This window comes from Pristiophorus japonicus, chromosome 2 (genome assembly GCF_044704955.1).
Source record: "Pristiophorus japonicus isolate sPriJap1 chromosome 2, sPriJap1.hap1, whole genome shotgun sequence".
In the NCBI taxonomy this organism is placed as follows: Eukaryota; Metazoa; Chordata; class Chondrichthyes; family Pristiophoridae; genus Pristiophorus; species Pristiophorus japonicus.
Window position 1 is genome coordinate 345869163 of NC_091978.1, and position 15355 is coordinate 345884517.

Genomic DNA, 15355 nt, shown 5'->3' on the forward strand with positions numbered 1-15355 from the left:
GAGACTAAAACTGCACACAATACTCAAGCTGTGGTCTCAGCAAGGCCCTGTACAACTGCAGCAAGACTTCCCTGCTCCTATACTCAAATCCTCTTGCTATGAAGGCCAACATGCCATTTGGTTTTTTAACTGCCTGCTATACCTGCATGCCTACCTTTAATGACTGATGTACCATGACACCCAGGTTTCATTGCACCTCCCCTTTTATTAATCTGTCACCATTCAGATAATAATCTGCCTTCCTGTTTTTGCCACCAAAGTGGATAACCTCACACCTATCCACATTATTCTGCATCTGCCATACATTTGCCCACTCACCTAACCTGTCCAAGTCACCCTGCAGCCTCTTAGCATCCTCCTCACAGCTCACACTGCCACCCAGCTTACTGTCATCTGCAAACTTGGAGATATTACATTCAATTCCTTCATCTAAATCATTAATATATATTGTAAATAGCTGGGGCCCCAGCACTGAACCTTGCGGTACCCCACTAGTCACTGCCTGCCATTCTGAAAAGGATCCATTCATTCCTACTCTTTGCTTTCTGTCTGCCAACCAGTTCTCTATCCACGTCAATACATTACCCCCAATCCCATGTGCTTTAATTTTGCATACTAATCTCTTGTGTGGGACCTTGTCAAAAGCCTTTTGAAAGTCCAAATACACCACATCCATTGGTTCTCCCTTATCCACTCTACTAGTTACATCCTCAAAAAATTCTAGAAGATTTGTCAAGCATGATTTCCCTTTCATAAATCCATGCTGACTTGGACCGATCCTGTCACTGCTTTCCAAATGCGCAGCTATTACATCTTTAATAACTGATTCCAGCATTTTCCCCACTACCGATGTCAGGCTAACCGATCTATAATTCAGTTTTCTCTCTCCCTCCTTTTTTAAAAAGTGGGGTTACATTAGCTACTCTCCAATCCATAGGAACTGATCCAGAGTCCATGGAATGTTGGAAAATGACCACCAATGCATCTACTATTTCTAGGCCACTTCCTTAAGTACTCTGGGATGTAGTCTATCAGGTTCTGGGGATTTATTGGCCTTCAATCTCATCAATTTCCCTAACACTATTTCCTGACTAATAAGGATTTCCCTCAGTTCCTCCTTCTCGCTAGACCCTTGGTCCCCGAGTATTTTCAGGAGGTTATTTGTGTCTTCCTTAGTGAAGACAGAACCAAAGTATTTGTTCAATTGGTCTGCCATTTCCTTGTTCCCCATTATGAATTCACCTGATTCTGACTGCAAGTCTTGACTAATCTTTTGCTCTTCACATATCTATAGAAGCTTTTGCAGTCAGTTTTTATGTTCCCAGCAAGTTCACTCTCATACTCTATTTTCCCTCTCCTAATTAAACCCTTAGTCCTCCTCTGCTGAATTCTAAATGTCTCCCAGTCTTCAGGTTTGCTGGTTTTTTTTGGCCAATTTATATGCCTCTTCCTTGGATTTAACACTATCCCTAATTTCCCTTGTTAGCCACGGTTGAGCCACCTTCCGTGTTTTATTTTTACACCAGACAGGGATGTACAATTGTTGTAGTTCATCCATGTGATCTTTAAATGTCTGCCATTACCTATCCACCGTCAACCCTTTAAGTATCATTTGCCAGTCTATCCTAGCCAATTCATGTCTCATACCATTGAAGTTACCTTTCTTTAAGTTCAGGACCCTAGTCTCTGAATTAACTGTGTCACTCTCCATCTTAATGAAGAATTCTACCATATTATGTTCACTCTTCCCCAAGGGACCTCGCAGGACTAGATTGCTAATGAATTCTCTCTCATTACACAACACCCAGTCTAGGATGGCCTGCTCTCTCGTTGGTTCCTCGACATATTGGTCCAGAAAATCAACCCTGATACACTCCAGGAAATCCTCCTCCACAGTATTGCTGCCAGTTTGGTTAGCCCAATCTACTCAATCTCTCCTCATAGAACCCTCTCATCCCAGGAATCAATCTAGTGAACCTTTGTTGCACTCCTCAGATAAGGAGACCAAAACTGTGCACAGTACTCCAGGTGTGGTCTCACCAAAGCCCTGTTTGTTAAGGTCATAGTGAAGATATAGCAAAGACTGGTTATGCAATAGATTAATTAGATACTTAGACCCATTTGCCAGGTTCTCCTAACATCTAGCAACAGTACTTCAGCATCAGCATCTTTAGCCTCCTTCTGGTCATTTAGGTTGTCTCCTGATTGCATTAGTTCTCCAAGAGTTCCACATTGTCTTGCTGGATGGCAAATTCGTGAGGCATAAACCAGACAAGATGTAAAAGATTTTGGCGAGGCTGTACTTGTATATGTCCTGTTTAGACATCCGAAGCACTCCTTTATTATGCCAGTGGTGTGATCTATGAGGACTCTGGCAGAGGCAATGTACCTGTGCTTTGAAGGTATATACTGCAGTCATAGAGGTGTCACGGTCCAGGGTTGAAGGTAGCATTTATCTACTATAAAACAGGTAGATTGCATTATAATAACCACATCCAGATCCATGCCTTGGAACCAGGTATTCATCATATGCTCTACTGCTGACAGTCAGAGAAGTTACTCATTGATGGCATAAAAGGTCTAGTGGTGCATGATTGCACACCTATTATGAGAAGCATTGGACTGCAACACTGCCATCAATGATGTTCCAGACTTTAGACAATCCTTTTTGAAAAGTGCAGTTTTCACTCAAAACTGTTCCCAGTTGCCCATGGAAAAGGTGAAGAAGTTGCTTGGTCTGGGGCGAGGGGGGAGGGATTTACCACCTGCACAAAGGCTGACGTAATAGAGGCCATTCACATGCTTAGAAATGAATTGGAGGCATAAGTTTTCAGAGGTGCACAGGCCCCTGCTGTGACAGTCCTAGAATCAGACTGTAGGCCAGACTGCAGCATGTAGTACAACTCAAGACACAGCCTCTCCAGTGAATTCGAGCCTATGCATACACTACTCTTAGCCAAGTCCAGGTAAGTCTATCATTGCTTATATGTGGTTTTGAAGGCAGCCATAATCTTTATGCCGTACACCCCTTCTCTTCAAAAACAGATTGTCACAGGGCATCCATTTGCCCAGAACTTACAAGCAACTTTCATGTTCTTAGGATAGGAGTGCATAACTGCTTAACACAACAGCTAATTTGCACACAGTAACATCCGCCACACAGCAATGAGGTTGAGGGATAATGACCTGGGGAGAACACTCCTACTATTCTTCAAATCGTGCTGTTGGATCTTTTATGACCACCTAAACAGGCAAATAGGGCCTTGCCTTAATGTTTCATCCAAAAAATAGCACAGCTGATGGTGCACCACTTTCTCAGCACTGCACTGAAATCAGTCTAAATCAAATGCTCACATCCTGGAGTGAGACTTAAACCCACAACTTTCTGACTTAGAGATGAGTGTGCATACATTGAGCTGACATTAATAGGCCAACTAAATGCAGAATTCACATTTGCAATTTTACTATCACCATCTTCGAGTCAGAATGATGCAAAACTACCTATTGGAAGTCATCAATGCTTTTACTGGGACCAGGTCATGAGATATGACATTTTTCCTGGAAATAACAGCAAAATTGAGAGAAATTAAATTTGCTTCCAGTAGCATAATCTTTATTTAAAAACCAAAATGGCTATTCTCAGTTTTTATTATTGTAGCAAAGGCATAAAAGGAGAAACTTAGAGCCCTAGTTAATGAGTGTGCCCTAAATTAACATTGAGGACAGCACTATCATCTGAAAGCTGGGTCATATCTTCTCATTTTGGGAAGTCAGTCCTGTGAACAGCTCGAATGCAGAGCTGAGGTTGTATCGCAAGTTCCATCTTAAAAAGATCAGTTATTCCAGCCATCTACCTCTTTGAGACCTCAGAGCAGATGATGCAGGCTCAATAAGGTTAAGAAGTATCAGTAGAAAAAAAAACTCCACTTATTGTTCATATAATGTATAATCTGTTGTTGGGATCTAGAAAACAGAGGGCCAATGTAGAATATAACTAGCAATCTTATTGCCACCAGATGGGCATTTAATAAGCTGCAAGCTTCAGATTTTTATGCATTCAACAATCTCCAAAACTTAAGCAAAAAGTTTAAAATATTGAAGACGTATTACAAAACTGCAATACATGTTCAGGATTTACCATGAGCTTTAAAGCAAGTGCTGTGTATGTATTTCACTCTGAAGTCCAAGTTGCCAAAATCTCCCCGAAGCCACTACTATAATATCTGATGCCATATTTTGAAAGTTTGAAAGGTGTACTCTGGTTTGGCCTACTGTATTGATAACCTTTTTAGTGTCTAACTGCTTTGGTTTAAATTAGTTTCCAGAACTCCATCTGAACTTAGTAACGAAAAGGGAATCACAGTTGCAGAACCCTATAAAAAAAAAACACAAAGACCAAACATTTCACTACAGGTGTGCCTTTATTCAGAGATCTTTCTTTTAGGAAAACATCTTATATACATTTGAAGGGAATTCTTATATTGTGTGTTTAGCACAGCTTCTGTCACAATCGGCTGAATAAACACTTCCCAGCTTCGCTCAGTTTAAAGCATTTACAGCCAAGACAGAAACAGACTAGAAAGATTAATAGGGCGTGTACCATTATTAAATCTGCAGGCGTGCTTTTTAAAATGTTACTTCATAAAGTTGAAACTGTCAATTACATTCCAGTGATTGTACGATTAATGAAGCATATGTAAAATGTGTGAAAATCACTTCCAGTGCCAAAACAGCAGAAACTTCACAAAATCCAGAAATCAGGAGTGAAAACGGCAATACCCCGCTCAAAACAAAAATTCAAAAGCAAGAAATAAATCACACTGCAGTCAAAATGAAATGGTACGGTGCATGGTCCTCCAAAACAGATATAAACATAGTCTTTAAACATTTCAATCTGTACAACTTGAAATAATCTAATTCAATTGAGACTTATATACACATCATAATTGCATTGTCTGTCACTTAAGTACCTCAAACCTAATCAAATTAAAGAAAAAGTTCTTCGATTCACTAACACCCCAGATGGGGGCTATTTCATGATAAATTCTCTCAGAAACTGTGCAAATATTCAATTATTGCAGCATTTAACTCTTCACTCTACCAGAATAAATCTTCATCTGTATGATGACCCACATCTACAAAAATAATTGAATGATAAAAGTACTGCACACAAACTGGAAAAAAAAAGTAGCCTAACAAGTATTGGTTATACAGACAAAATACCAAGTGCAAATAGTTCGCTCCCTGCTAACAGGCCTCTATCATATTATTTATATCTCCTACAGAAGTCAGTGGGAAAGGAGTGGCTTGGTTTATAGTTCACTTTTTATATCCTCCGTTGGGAGTGACCCTGTATACGGTACTATGCTTTTTCACTTTTGGCCACAATGTTTTGCATAACCCAGATACACAATTGTTAACTTGACCTGTTGATTTTGCACATTACCCAGAATAAAACATATTCCTGGCCTTTGTGTAATGTTATATGCTTTTTGTTTCACTTAATTCAAATTTTAAACATGGAAAATATACAATCTCCTGTTGCATTTGGTTTCAAATCGGGTTTCCAAATATAGTAACAGTGCTGTTACTCTTAATTTGGGAATGATTCATCCCAGATGGGACATTGATTCTGTATGGCCTAGTCTCCGCTGATTAAAGTCCTACTACACATCAACTCATTGAGGAGTTTGCACAATGATCACACAAGCGTGGAAAAGCTTACAACACCGTTTGACGGTGGTGCCATCTATTTCAATATTGTCCATTCCTCAAAAGGAAATTTCAGGTCACATGTACACAAACCAAAATGACATCAATACTCAAAGGTCATCACATCTTTGTGTTCATAAACCCAAGTTATCCTATCTTTAGAAGTGTAAATGAGGAGTTTGCCGTTCAAATACATGTAACCGTTGATTGCACATTGATCATAAAGCATGGGAAAGTTGGAACATAATATAAGTGTTTGAGGTTAATTGGGAATGCAATATTTTGGAATCATTTTAGCAGAAGTTGACTCGCTAACCCTGCAAACATGTTAACCCGACAGCATGGAACAAAATCCAACCATGCAATTAGATGTTTCCAGTTTAAACTTTTGGTGCTAGCTCCATCAGGTCAGCAAGTTACTGGACAGTGTTAATCAGCGACTGTCCTGACAGACATATTGCACATTACCACCAATTCAGTAACTCATCCCAACATGTATCAGTACTAACAAATTTCAATACCAAACAAAGTTTAACCGAACGAGGACTGAATTTAGAACTAGATTCAGTTTGATGTCAAAGTATCTTATTGTCAGAGGTACCCTAGTGTTTGTTTATGCTAAACAACCTCCAAAGTTGCAGGTTTGATCACTGGTTTGTGCTGATCTCTGCACACTGGTGGTGGACTGCTACCGTTAGATACAGAAATTAGAGTAACAGTTGATGAGGAAGAAAATTGGGCAGTGCTCTTGCTCGATATTGAATGGCTCCTGCTGGAACATGCACACTGGATGGAAGGGGCAAGGCTGAACGGCAGCGATGCCTCATTGTTTAGGCTCAAAATGAAGAGTGGCCACCTGGATGCGGTACTATGCACACACAAGAGTTACTGCCGTCAGCAGAATGGAGAAAAATAATTTCTAGGAAAAGAGGGTGGGAAAGATCATAAATATTAATGGGTATACAACTTGGGAATAAATGTAACCATGTTCTGTACTATTTTAGATTAAAATATATTTGGAATAGATAGATCATTTGAATTACAAAATGATAATTTAATTTAACCAGTTCCAACATCAACAGAGTGAATGACTGATTTATGAATATGCCTAGAATTCCAAACTGGAGTTAATGTTTTCTCAAAGGTTTTATTTCCTGAAGGTGTGAACTAATATGGCATTGCAAGCACTCTCCGACACTGCACTGCTTCACAGATGAGCCCAATCCTTTACTAACCCGATGTCCACACGTGGACTTTCCAATAGGTATCACAGTATAACAATCAAAAGCTGAGGTCCTGGTGGATTTTTTAAAAAACCTCTAACCCAAGGGACCTGCTAACTAAGTACAGTCCAAGAATCAGACCCAAATGCTATTGGTCATTATGGGTCAGTTACACCAGTGGCTTTATAAAACTGAACCATTGGAGGAGTACGAGTGAATGATTTATGAATGTAACCAGAACTCCAAAATTCACATGTTTTATGCCACATTGATATTTTCAGTATGTCAAGGTAATATGAAGCTGCTAGTACAGGTCAGTAATGATAAAAGTGAGCTCATCTCCAACAGTTCCAGCAGCTGTTAAAAAGTAATTCTGTTTTTTAACTTTCCTTTTAAACTTCTGGTGGTACAGCAAGTCACTTATCAATTCTCAATCAGAGAAAACTGCCCCGAGTTGGAGATTGGCAAGGTACATATCACACATACATTTGAGTGCACATGCATGGAGCAGTCTTCTGCCACTCCACAGCAATTGCTCCTTAATGTACTGTAAATATAGCATTAAACTCATTGACATACATATGCTAACTTTAGATTTTTTTGCTGATTGCAATGGATCGATTGAATCAATGGCCACAGTCAATGTGAAACTTTTATAAAGATGATGCTGATGTAGAAACTGCATTACATCATGTTGCCTGCAAAAATAAACTTATTTTGCTACTGAAAATCATATGTTTGTACATTATTTATTACATTTAACATTACCCTGGTATTTGTTTGGACAAGTAGCAACAAAATGACAGCAGTTCTATTTCAATGTAAAGCTTATAAAAAGATTCCGTGGTATGATTCTAAACAGTTTATGCTGAATGGATGCAGCCACTGTTCTGGCTTCTCATTTAAGGAGAGATCAGATGAGGTCAAATTACTAGGAATGCTTATATAGTTATATATTTTTTTTTAAAGATGTAATTTGCTGTAAACAGGGGGAGGTGAAGTATGAACATTTTTGAAGTTAGATGCTTCCAGCTACAAAAAGGTAGTCAAAATGGTTGGGAACACTAATTTGTGGTTTAAGTTTGACATTACCTAGATCTCCTGACACAAGTAGCATGAAATGAGGACAGCAGAGATGAAAGGAAAACTACACTGCCAAAATTTACTAAACCCATTCCATTTGAAAGCAGACACGAGTGATCAAATTTGTGATTTCGCAGACAGCATTTTATGTACCATCCACTTAAACTGCTTTATGTATAGTTGATCGAACAATTGAGACCTGAAGTAAATACTTCCATTATACTATATTAATGGGATTTAAAATTGTTCAAATAAAGTAACATCACATGATAGATAGATGAGGCTGTTCAAGATTCTTAAGGCTGCATCCATGATTTCAATTATGTAAGTGTATTCTTTTAAGGCTAACTCCAGTGTTAGTATCAGACAACTCGAGGATAGCTGTAAAGTACAGCAAGAACCCCACCACTGTGATGAACAAAGTCTGGTTTGCATTTTAACGGTCATAATGTACTGCAACATGTCTTCAAATGTTCAAATATGCAGGTCATCGTTTCAGAGCAGGGCTTCCTTTATCTAGCTCTTTCGTATCTTTTTGCAGTGCTGACAATACCTGAGTGTGGAAAATTAAAATAAAATTACTCATCACTCATGAAATCAGTGCAGCACTTCAGATTATCTATCAAGTTTAGTGGATGCATTGGTGATCATTTTCCAACATTCTGTTGACTCGATTAGTTCCTATGGACTGGAGGGTAGCTAATGTAACATCACTTTTTAAAAAAGGAGGGAGAGAGAAAACTGGGAATTATAGACCAGTTAACTTGACATCGGTGGTGGGGAAAATGTTGGAATCAATTATTAAAGATGAAATAGCAGTGCATTTGGAAACCAGCGTCAGGATCGGTCCAAGTCAGCATGGATTTATGAAAGGGAAATTATGCTTGACAAATCTTCTAGAATGTTGTGAGGATGTAACTAGTAGAGTGGACAAGGGAGAACCAGTGCATGTGGTGTTTCTGGACTTTCAAAAGGCTTTTGACAAGGTCCCACACAAGAGATTAGCGTGCAAAATTAAAGCACATGGTATTGGGGGTAATGTATTGACGTGGATAGAGAACTGGTTGGCAGACAGGAAGCAGAGAGTCGGAATAAATGGGTCCTTTTCAGAATGACAGGCAGTGACCAATGGGGTGCCACAGAGTTCAGTGCTGGGACTCCAGCTATTGACAATATACATTAATGATTTAGATGAAGGAATTGAATGTAATATCTCCAAGTTTGCAGATGACAGTAAGCTGGGTGGCAGTGTGAGCTGTGAGGAGGATGCTAAGAGGCTGCAGGGTGACTTGGACAGGTTAGGTGAGTGGGCAAACGCATAGCAGGTGCAGTATAATGTGGATAAACGTGAGGTTATCCACTTTGGTGGCAAAAACAGGAAGACAGAATATTATCTGAATGGTGACAGATTAGGAAAAGGGGAGGTGCAACGAGACCTGGGTGTCCTGGTACATCAGTCATTGAAGGTTGGCATGCAGGTACAGCAGGCGGTGAAGGCAGCAAATGGCATGTTGGCCTTCATAGTTAGAGGATGCGAGTACAGGAGCAGGGAGGTCTTACTGCAGTTGTACAGAGCCTTGGTGAAGCTGCACCTGGAATAATTGTTCAGTTTTGGTCTCCTAATCTGAGGAAGGACATTCTTGCTATTGAGGGAGTACAGCAAAGGTTCACCAGACTGATTGCCGGGATGGCAGGACTGACATATGAGGAGAGACTGGATCAACTGGGCTTGTATCCGCTGGAGTTTAGAAGAATGAAAGGGGAACTCAAACATATAAAATTCTGATGGGATTGGACAGGTTAGAGGCAGGAAGAATGTTCCCGCTGCTGGGGAGTTCCAGAACAGGGGTCATAGTCTAAGGATAAGGGGTAAGCCATTTAGGACCGAGGGGAGGAGAAACTTCTTCACTCAGAGTGGTTAACTTGTGGAATTCCCTACCGCAGAGTTGTTGAGGAAAGTTCGTTAGATATATTCAAAAGGGAGTAAGATATGGCCCTTACGGCCAAAGGGATCAAGGCGTATGGAGAGAAAGCAGGAAAGGGGTACCGAGGTTGAATGATCAGCCATGATCTTATTGAATGGCGGTGCAGGCTCGAAAGGTTGAATGGCCTGCTCCTGCACCTAATTTCTATGTTTCTATTCCTGGCACTCAGCAGCAAACATAGACAGAGGTTCCATCTACTTCGCATGAACATTTTTATTTTTATTTATTTGTTCATAGGATGTGGGTGTCGTTGGTAAAGCCAGCATGTATTGTCCATCCCTAACTGCCCTAGAGATGGTGGTGGTGAACTGCCTTCTTGAACCGCTGCAGTCCTTGTGATGAAGATACTCCCACAGTGCTGACTTTGTCGTAGTGATTTGGTACAACTGAGTGGCTTGCTAGGATATCCCTAACTGCCGTGGTGGGATTTGAACTCTTATCTCTGGATTACTTGTCCAGTAAGCTAACCACTATGCTTTAACCCCTAACTTTGACATGCATTGCCCTATTTCTCATCTTCCTTCCAATGCACTCATGGATTTAATTGTTCTAGTTTCCACACTGGTTGCCTTTTACAGCCCAATGAGTGAGAATTCCAATTTAATGAAAACTTTAACATAAGGCTAAAGAATAACTATGTACCTCCACATCAGTTCAATGCCAGTGTTGTTGTTTATAATTTCATTTTCCAAGACTCCCTGCCTTTTGCATATCCATTTTTGCAGAAGACAATCGGGTGATCTATGGCAAATGTATTCGATTATAGCACTGAACACAGCGTTCCTCGTCTTGCTCAGTCCACTGCCAGAACATTCTTGAACTAAGGCATAATCTTGGCTCAGATAATGGTACTCTTGCCTCAAGTCAGAAAAGTGTAAATTCAAGTCCATTGCACAACTCAAGCATATAATCTAGACAGCACGAAGGGACTACTGCATTGTCATCATTTGGATGAGATGTTAAATCAAGACTCTGTCTGCTTATTCTAGTGATTCAGGTGGATGTTCCTGTTCTTCTGGGAATTTAAGTCTGGTTAGCATCCCTCCCTTAACAAGCACCACAGACAGATTTAGTAACTCATCTCTCTGTTGCTTGTGGTGAGAATGTGGAACTCACTACTACATGGAGTGATTGAAGCGAATAGTATAGATTAATTTAAGGGGAGGCTAGACAAGCATACGAGGGAGAAAAGAATAGAGGGTTGCGCTGATAGATTTAATTCAGGAAAGACGGAAGGAGGCTCAAGTGGAGCATAAACATCAGCATGGACTGGTTAGGCTGAATGGCTTGTTTCTGTGCCGTAATCCTATGTAATCTTGCTTATGCACAATGGTTGCCCATTACCGACATAATATTGAGGCAGAGATTATTGTTTAAAAGGTAACTAGTTAAGTATTTGAAAAAGAATACAAAAAGGATAAGGGGAAAGGGCAGAAAATGGGATTATAGCAGACAGCTCCAAGTTGAGGTAATCAGCATAGACATGATAGGCTGAATGGCCTCCTGTGCTGTAATTTCTATCACTCTATGGGGATCACTGTATGATTCGATGTGTACAAATTTCAGATGTGATAAGGAGCTACATAAATGCTAGTCTTACAAATCTCTTTATTCCTACCACCCATCATCAATATTTATGTTTTAAACAGGGAAAAAAGACCATGACAGCAAGAGTCTGTAAACTAACAGTTACTGCATGTCCGGGATCATGAAGTAGACATGTAATGGAATTTTCTCGTCTAGCATCAATATAACAGTTAAACCAGAAGAAAACAAATCAAGCCCAGAACTGATTGAATGAATTGATTAATATAGCTATAATTGATACCAAATTGTTAGAAATTAGGAGTACCTAAAATGTATACGGTTATGCAAATGAAATTGTGACGTGAATAATACTGTGTTTAATGATTGCCTTAGAGCTCGAGATAAGTAAGGGGTTAATGTACAAGTTATGTTTTACTGAAACTGGTTAAGTTTTGTTTTCGTAGAAAATGAGTACGAAATAAGAGACTCTAGCCTTGGGAGGACAGGGCTGGATGAGTTATGGGGAAGACAGTCCTCAACATGCTGCAAGGCCATGATTGGTCAAGTACAGAACCTGTGTGTAATGGCTATGAGAAGAACCCTGACAGGTGGAAGATAACAGGAGTTGGTCTTTTCCCATGGCTTAAACAAAGAACTCGACATACCATTGGGAACCTGGTTTTAAGGTGAAACTCTATAGGTTAAATGGTCTTGCCAATATTTTACCCCAGGCCCACCCCTAAAAAAGTATAAAAGAAAGATCTGAAAAGCCCTGAGCGTAGAATGTGGTGTGAGAGCTCCTGAGGGTGGATCTAACACTCGAGTAGTTCAGGGAGAGAGGGAGAAGAGCAGCTCTTCGAGCACGCCAGCCATTTGTCTGATCGGGTCTGGTACCAGCTACTTATCATGGTCGTATGCTTTTGCTGTATAACTAGTTGTTATATTTCGTCAAACTTCGATTAAATGCAATATACCCACCATATTTGTTCATAATCGATCCTGATTATTTGAAAGACCAGCGATAAGTCAATCTCTACAAAATGCCACATATTCCACTGATGAAAAACTTGTAAATGAGTTTCATTTTGTAATAATTAATTTAAATATCTTCAACAGGGGCGGGGGGGGGGGAAATCGCTGGGCATTATATTGAAATTATTTTCTCCCTTCTGGTAACAAAGAACATAACTTCACTCTTACCTGAGCCCACTTTTTATTTCTACTCTGCATATGAATGGTTGAAATGGCTCCAAACAGATCCTCAGATGACATATCTTCAGGGAGCTTAGTCAGGAACTGTGCCATGTGGATAAAATCCATTTGGTTCAAAATATCCTCATAGATCTTTAAGATCCCCAGAGCAGTTCTGAAAAGAAACTCCTCTCCATCACGGCAGAATACATCCCAGACACGACACGCAAGGTCCAAAGGGAAAGATTTACTGTACAGAGTAAAGATCCTGAAAGGAATTAAACACAATATTACACCTCCAATAAAATGTAAGTATTACTTGTAACATTTATAATTCAAATATTTACTTGAATTAAGTTTTTTTTAAATATATAAAATAAATTCAGGTTGCGGGAGCATTGTTTTACCAATGAAAGTGTGCTGTTCAAGTTTCTCCAGAAAGTGATTTTCCTATTTGTGTACCAAATTCAGGCTAGTTTGAAAACATTTCTTGTGGATAACAAATGCCTACTTGATGCTTGAAGGAAGCCCATTTAAAACATAAATGAAGAATTCCTTTTCTCAGAGGGTCGTGAATCTTTGGAATTCTTTACCCCAGAGTTGTGGAGGCTGGGTCATTGAATATATTTAAGGCGGAGATAAACAGATCTTTGAATGATAAGGGAGTCAAGGGTTATGGGGAGCAGGCAGGAAAGTGGAGTTAACCAAGACCAGATCTTATTGAATGGCAGAGCAGGGTCGAGGGGCCAAATGGCCTACTCTTGCTTCTATTATTTCTTCTTATATTAATGTCCATATTTATAATGGAAATTGCCTATAGTAAATTTGTCATGCTATAATTACACCCTCCCACCAGTGGAGATGCTGCAGCACGACCACTGACAAGAGGGTGTAATTATAATACAACAAACTTAGTCTCCACAATTTATAGCTTGCGCATTGGTGTTAACGCGATTTGCTCGCTATGCATGGTGGATGGTAAAACCAAAAAAGGTAATCAGAAAATATATATTTTTTTAAAAAAACACAGGAAATCTCACTTGGCAACTGCCCCTCCTAATTGTTAGCAGTTGCATCCAGAATCTCATTACTAAAATAATCGCACTTTTATGAGGCATGAACAGCTGACTGAAACTGCATGAAGGCTAGACTTTGGCTGAAATTAACAATCCATTTAAAAATTGGCAAGTACAGGGTAAGTACTTACTGAACTGCCTGAAATAGTCATCATGCTTAATACATTATAAGTGGCACCTTTCTAATTGACTCCTATGGTAATAGAAAATTTGTTAGCACCATTTGCAAGATATAGGTGGCTGACTTGTGCCAAGCATGAACAGTGTAACTGATGGGGACTGTATAGGTAGCTTCCATATTAAATGTGGACATCGCAATTTAAGGAAATCTAGAAATAAGGACAGAATGAATCATTTTAAAATGGGGACGTAATTATGCCTGTGTGCAGTCATCTAATTGTCCCCCAACGCCACTTCACCTGAAGACTGACTATCTTATAACAGGGAAAGCTGGTGTATTTACCAAGCATTCCCAACCCATGGTGAAAAAAATAATTCCAAGGGTGCTAAACACTGAACCAGAAGCCACGTGGATTTAAACAGATGAACTTCAAATCACCCCTCTCCGGCTTTCGAAAATTTAACTCCCCCTGCCCCCCCCTGTCTTTTAGGTTTCCCCACTCACTATGAGGGAGTATATCACCATGGAGGTTGACTTTCTCTCGTGAAGGGTTTCAATTATACCTCACCTTCCAATACAGCATGTAAGCACATTAGTGGGAATTGTCTAAGATTATCCTTTTGTAAATTACATAAAAGCCACAAGCTTTTTGGCACCATGTACATACATGTGTGTATGAGAACTGGATTAATGAATGATTCCTGGCACTAAAGCATTCAACATTTCAAGAAGCTGTTTATTTTTTAAAAATAAAACCTCATAATAAGAAAGCGCACCTCTAAAAATAGTTTAAAACTTCAATACAGTTAACACCCAGTTTGTCAGTTTTTGGAGTGTCGAGACCAGAAGAGATACCAACAGAAACTTGTTTTAATTGCTTTTGAAACAATGTGTGTAATTTATGGAAGCACTCAGCTATCAGTCCCATAACAATGGTTCACAAACTTTTTTGGTTGAAGGCCCCCTTTTCAAATCGATTTAATAATCACGGACCCCTGAATCTACTTGTAATCGTGGACCACCTCCCTCCCCCCACCTAAATGACTATCATACTCGTATGAAAGAGAGGCATGTAAAGAGTGTTTTAAGAAAACAGGTTTTTACTTGGGTGTGCCTGCTTCTTGCACCAATTCTGGGCACTCCGCAGCAACAAATGGTCACTATTAGCCACTTAGCGCTGGACAATTTTTAAAGCAGTCAGCAAGTTGGCCAAGGTGAGCGAGGGCACGAGCACCCATGAACATGCTGGGATGCTGCTGGAAGAATGTCTTACTGCCATGTTCTGCAACAACTGTACTATGGGATTGTACGTGTTTGCGTGAACAAGTTCAGGCTCGCATTTGAAGGGCCCCGCAGGTGCGCCGATATAATGTAGTGAGGATAGCACATGACTGAGTTGTCAAGGAGAGGAATCGGCTCGACCTGCAGGGAGCACTC

At 39.9% G+C, this 15355-nt stretch overlaps 1 protein-coding gene across 3 annotated transcripts in view; it reads right to left on the reverse strand.

Annotated features, from left to right (window-relative positions):
- Positions 1–4402: 4402 nt before the first annotated feature.
- The window catches only part of LOC139248910 (TBC1 domain family member 14-like), an 88351-nt gene continuing 77398 nt past the window's right edge, over positions 4403–15355 (reverse strand). For all 3 annotated transcript variants that reach the window (XM_070872255.1, XM_070872257.1, XM_070872256.1), the window contains 2 exons: positions 12731–12989; positions 4403–8571 (listed from right to left, as the gene is read on the reverse strand). In XM_070872255.1, coding sequence (XP_070728356.1) covers positions 8506–8571; positions 12731–12989 — 325 coding nt within the window. In that variant the 3' untranslated portion in view covers positions 4403–8505. The remainder of the gene's footprint in view (positions 8572–12730; positions 12990–15355) is intronic.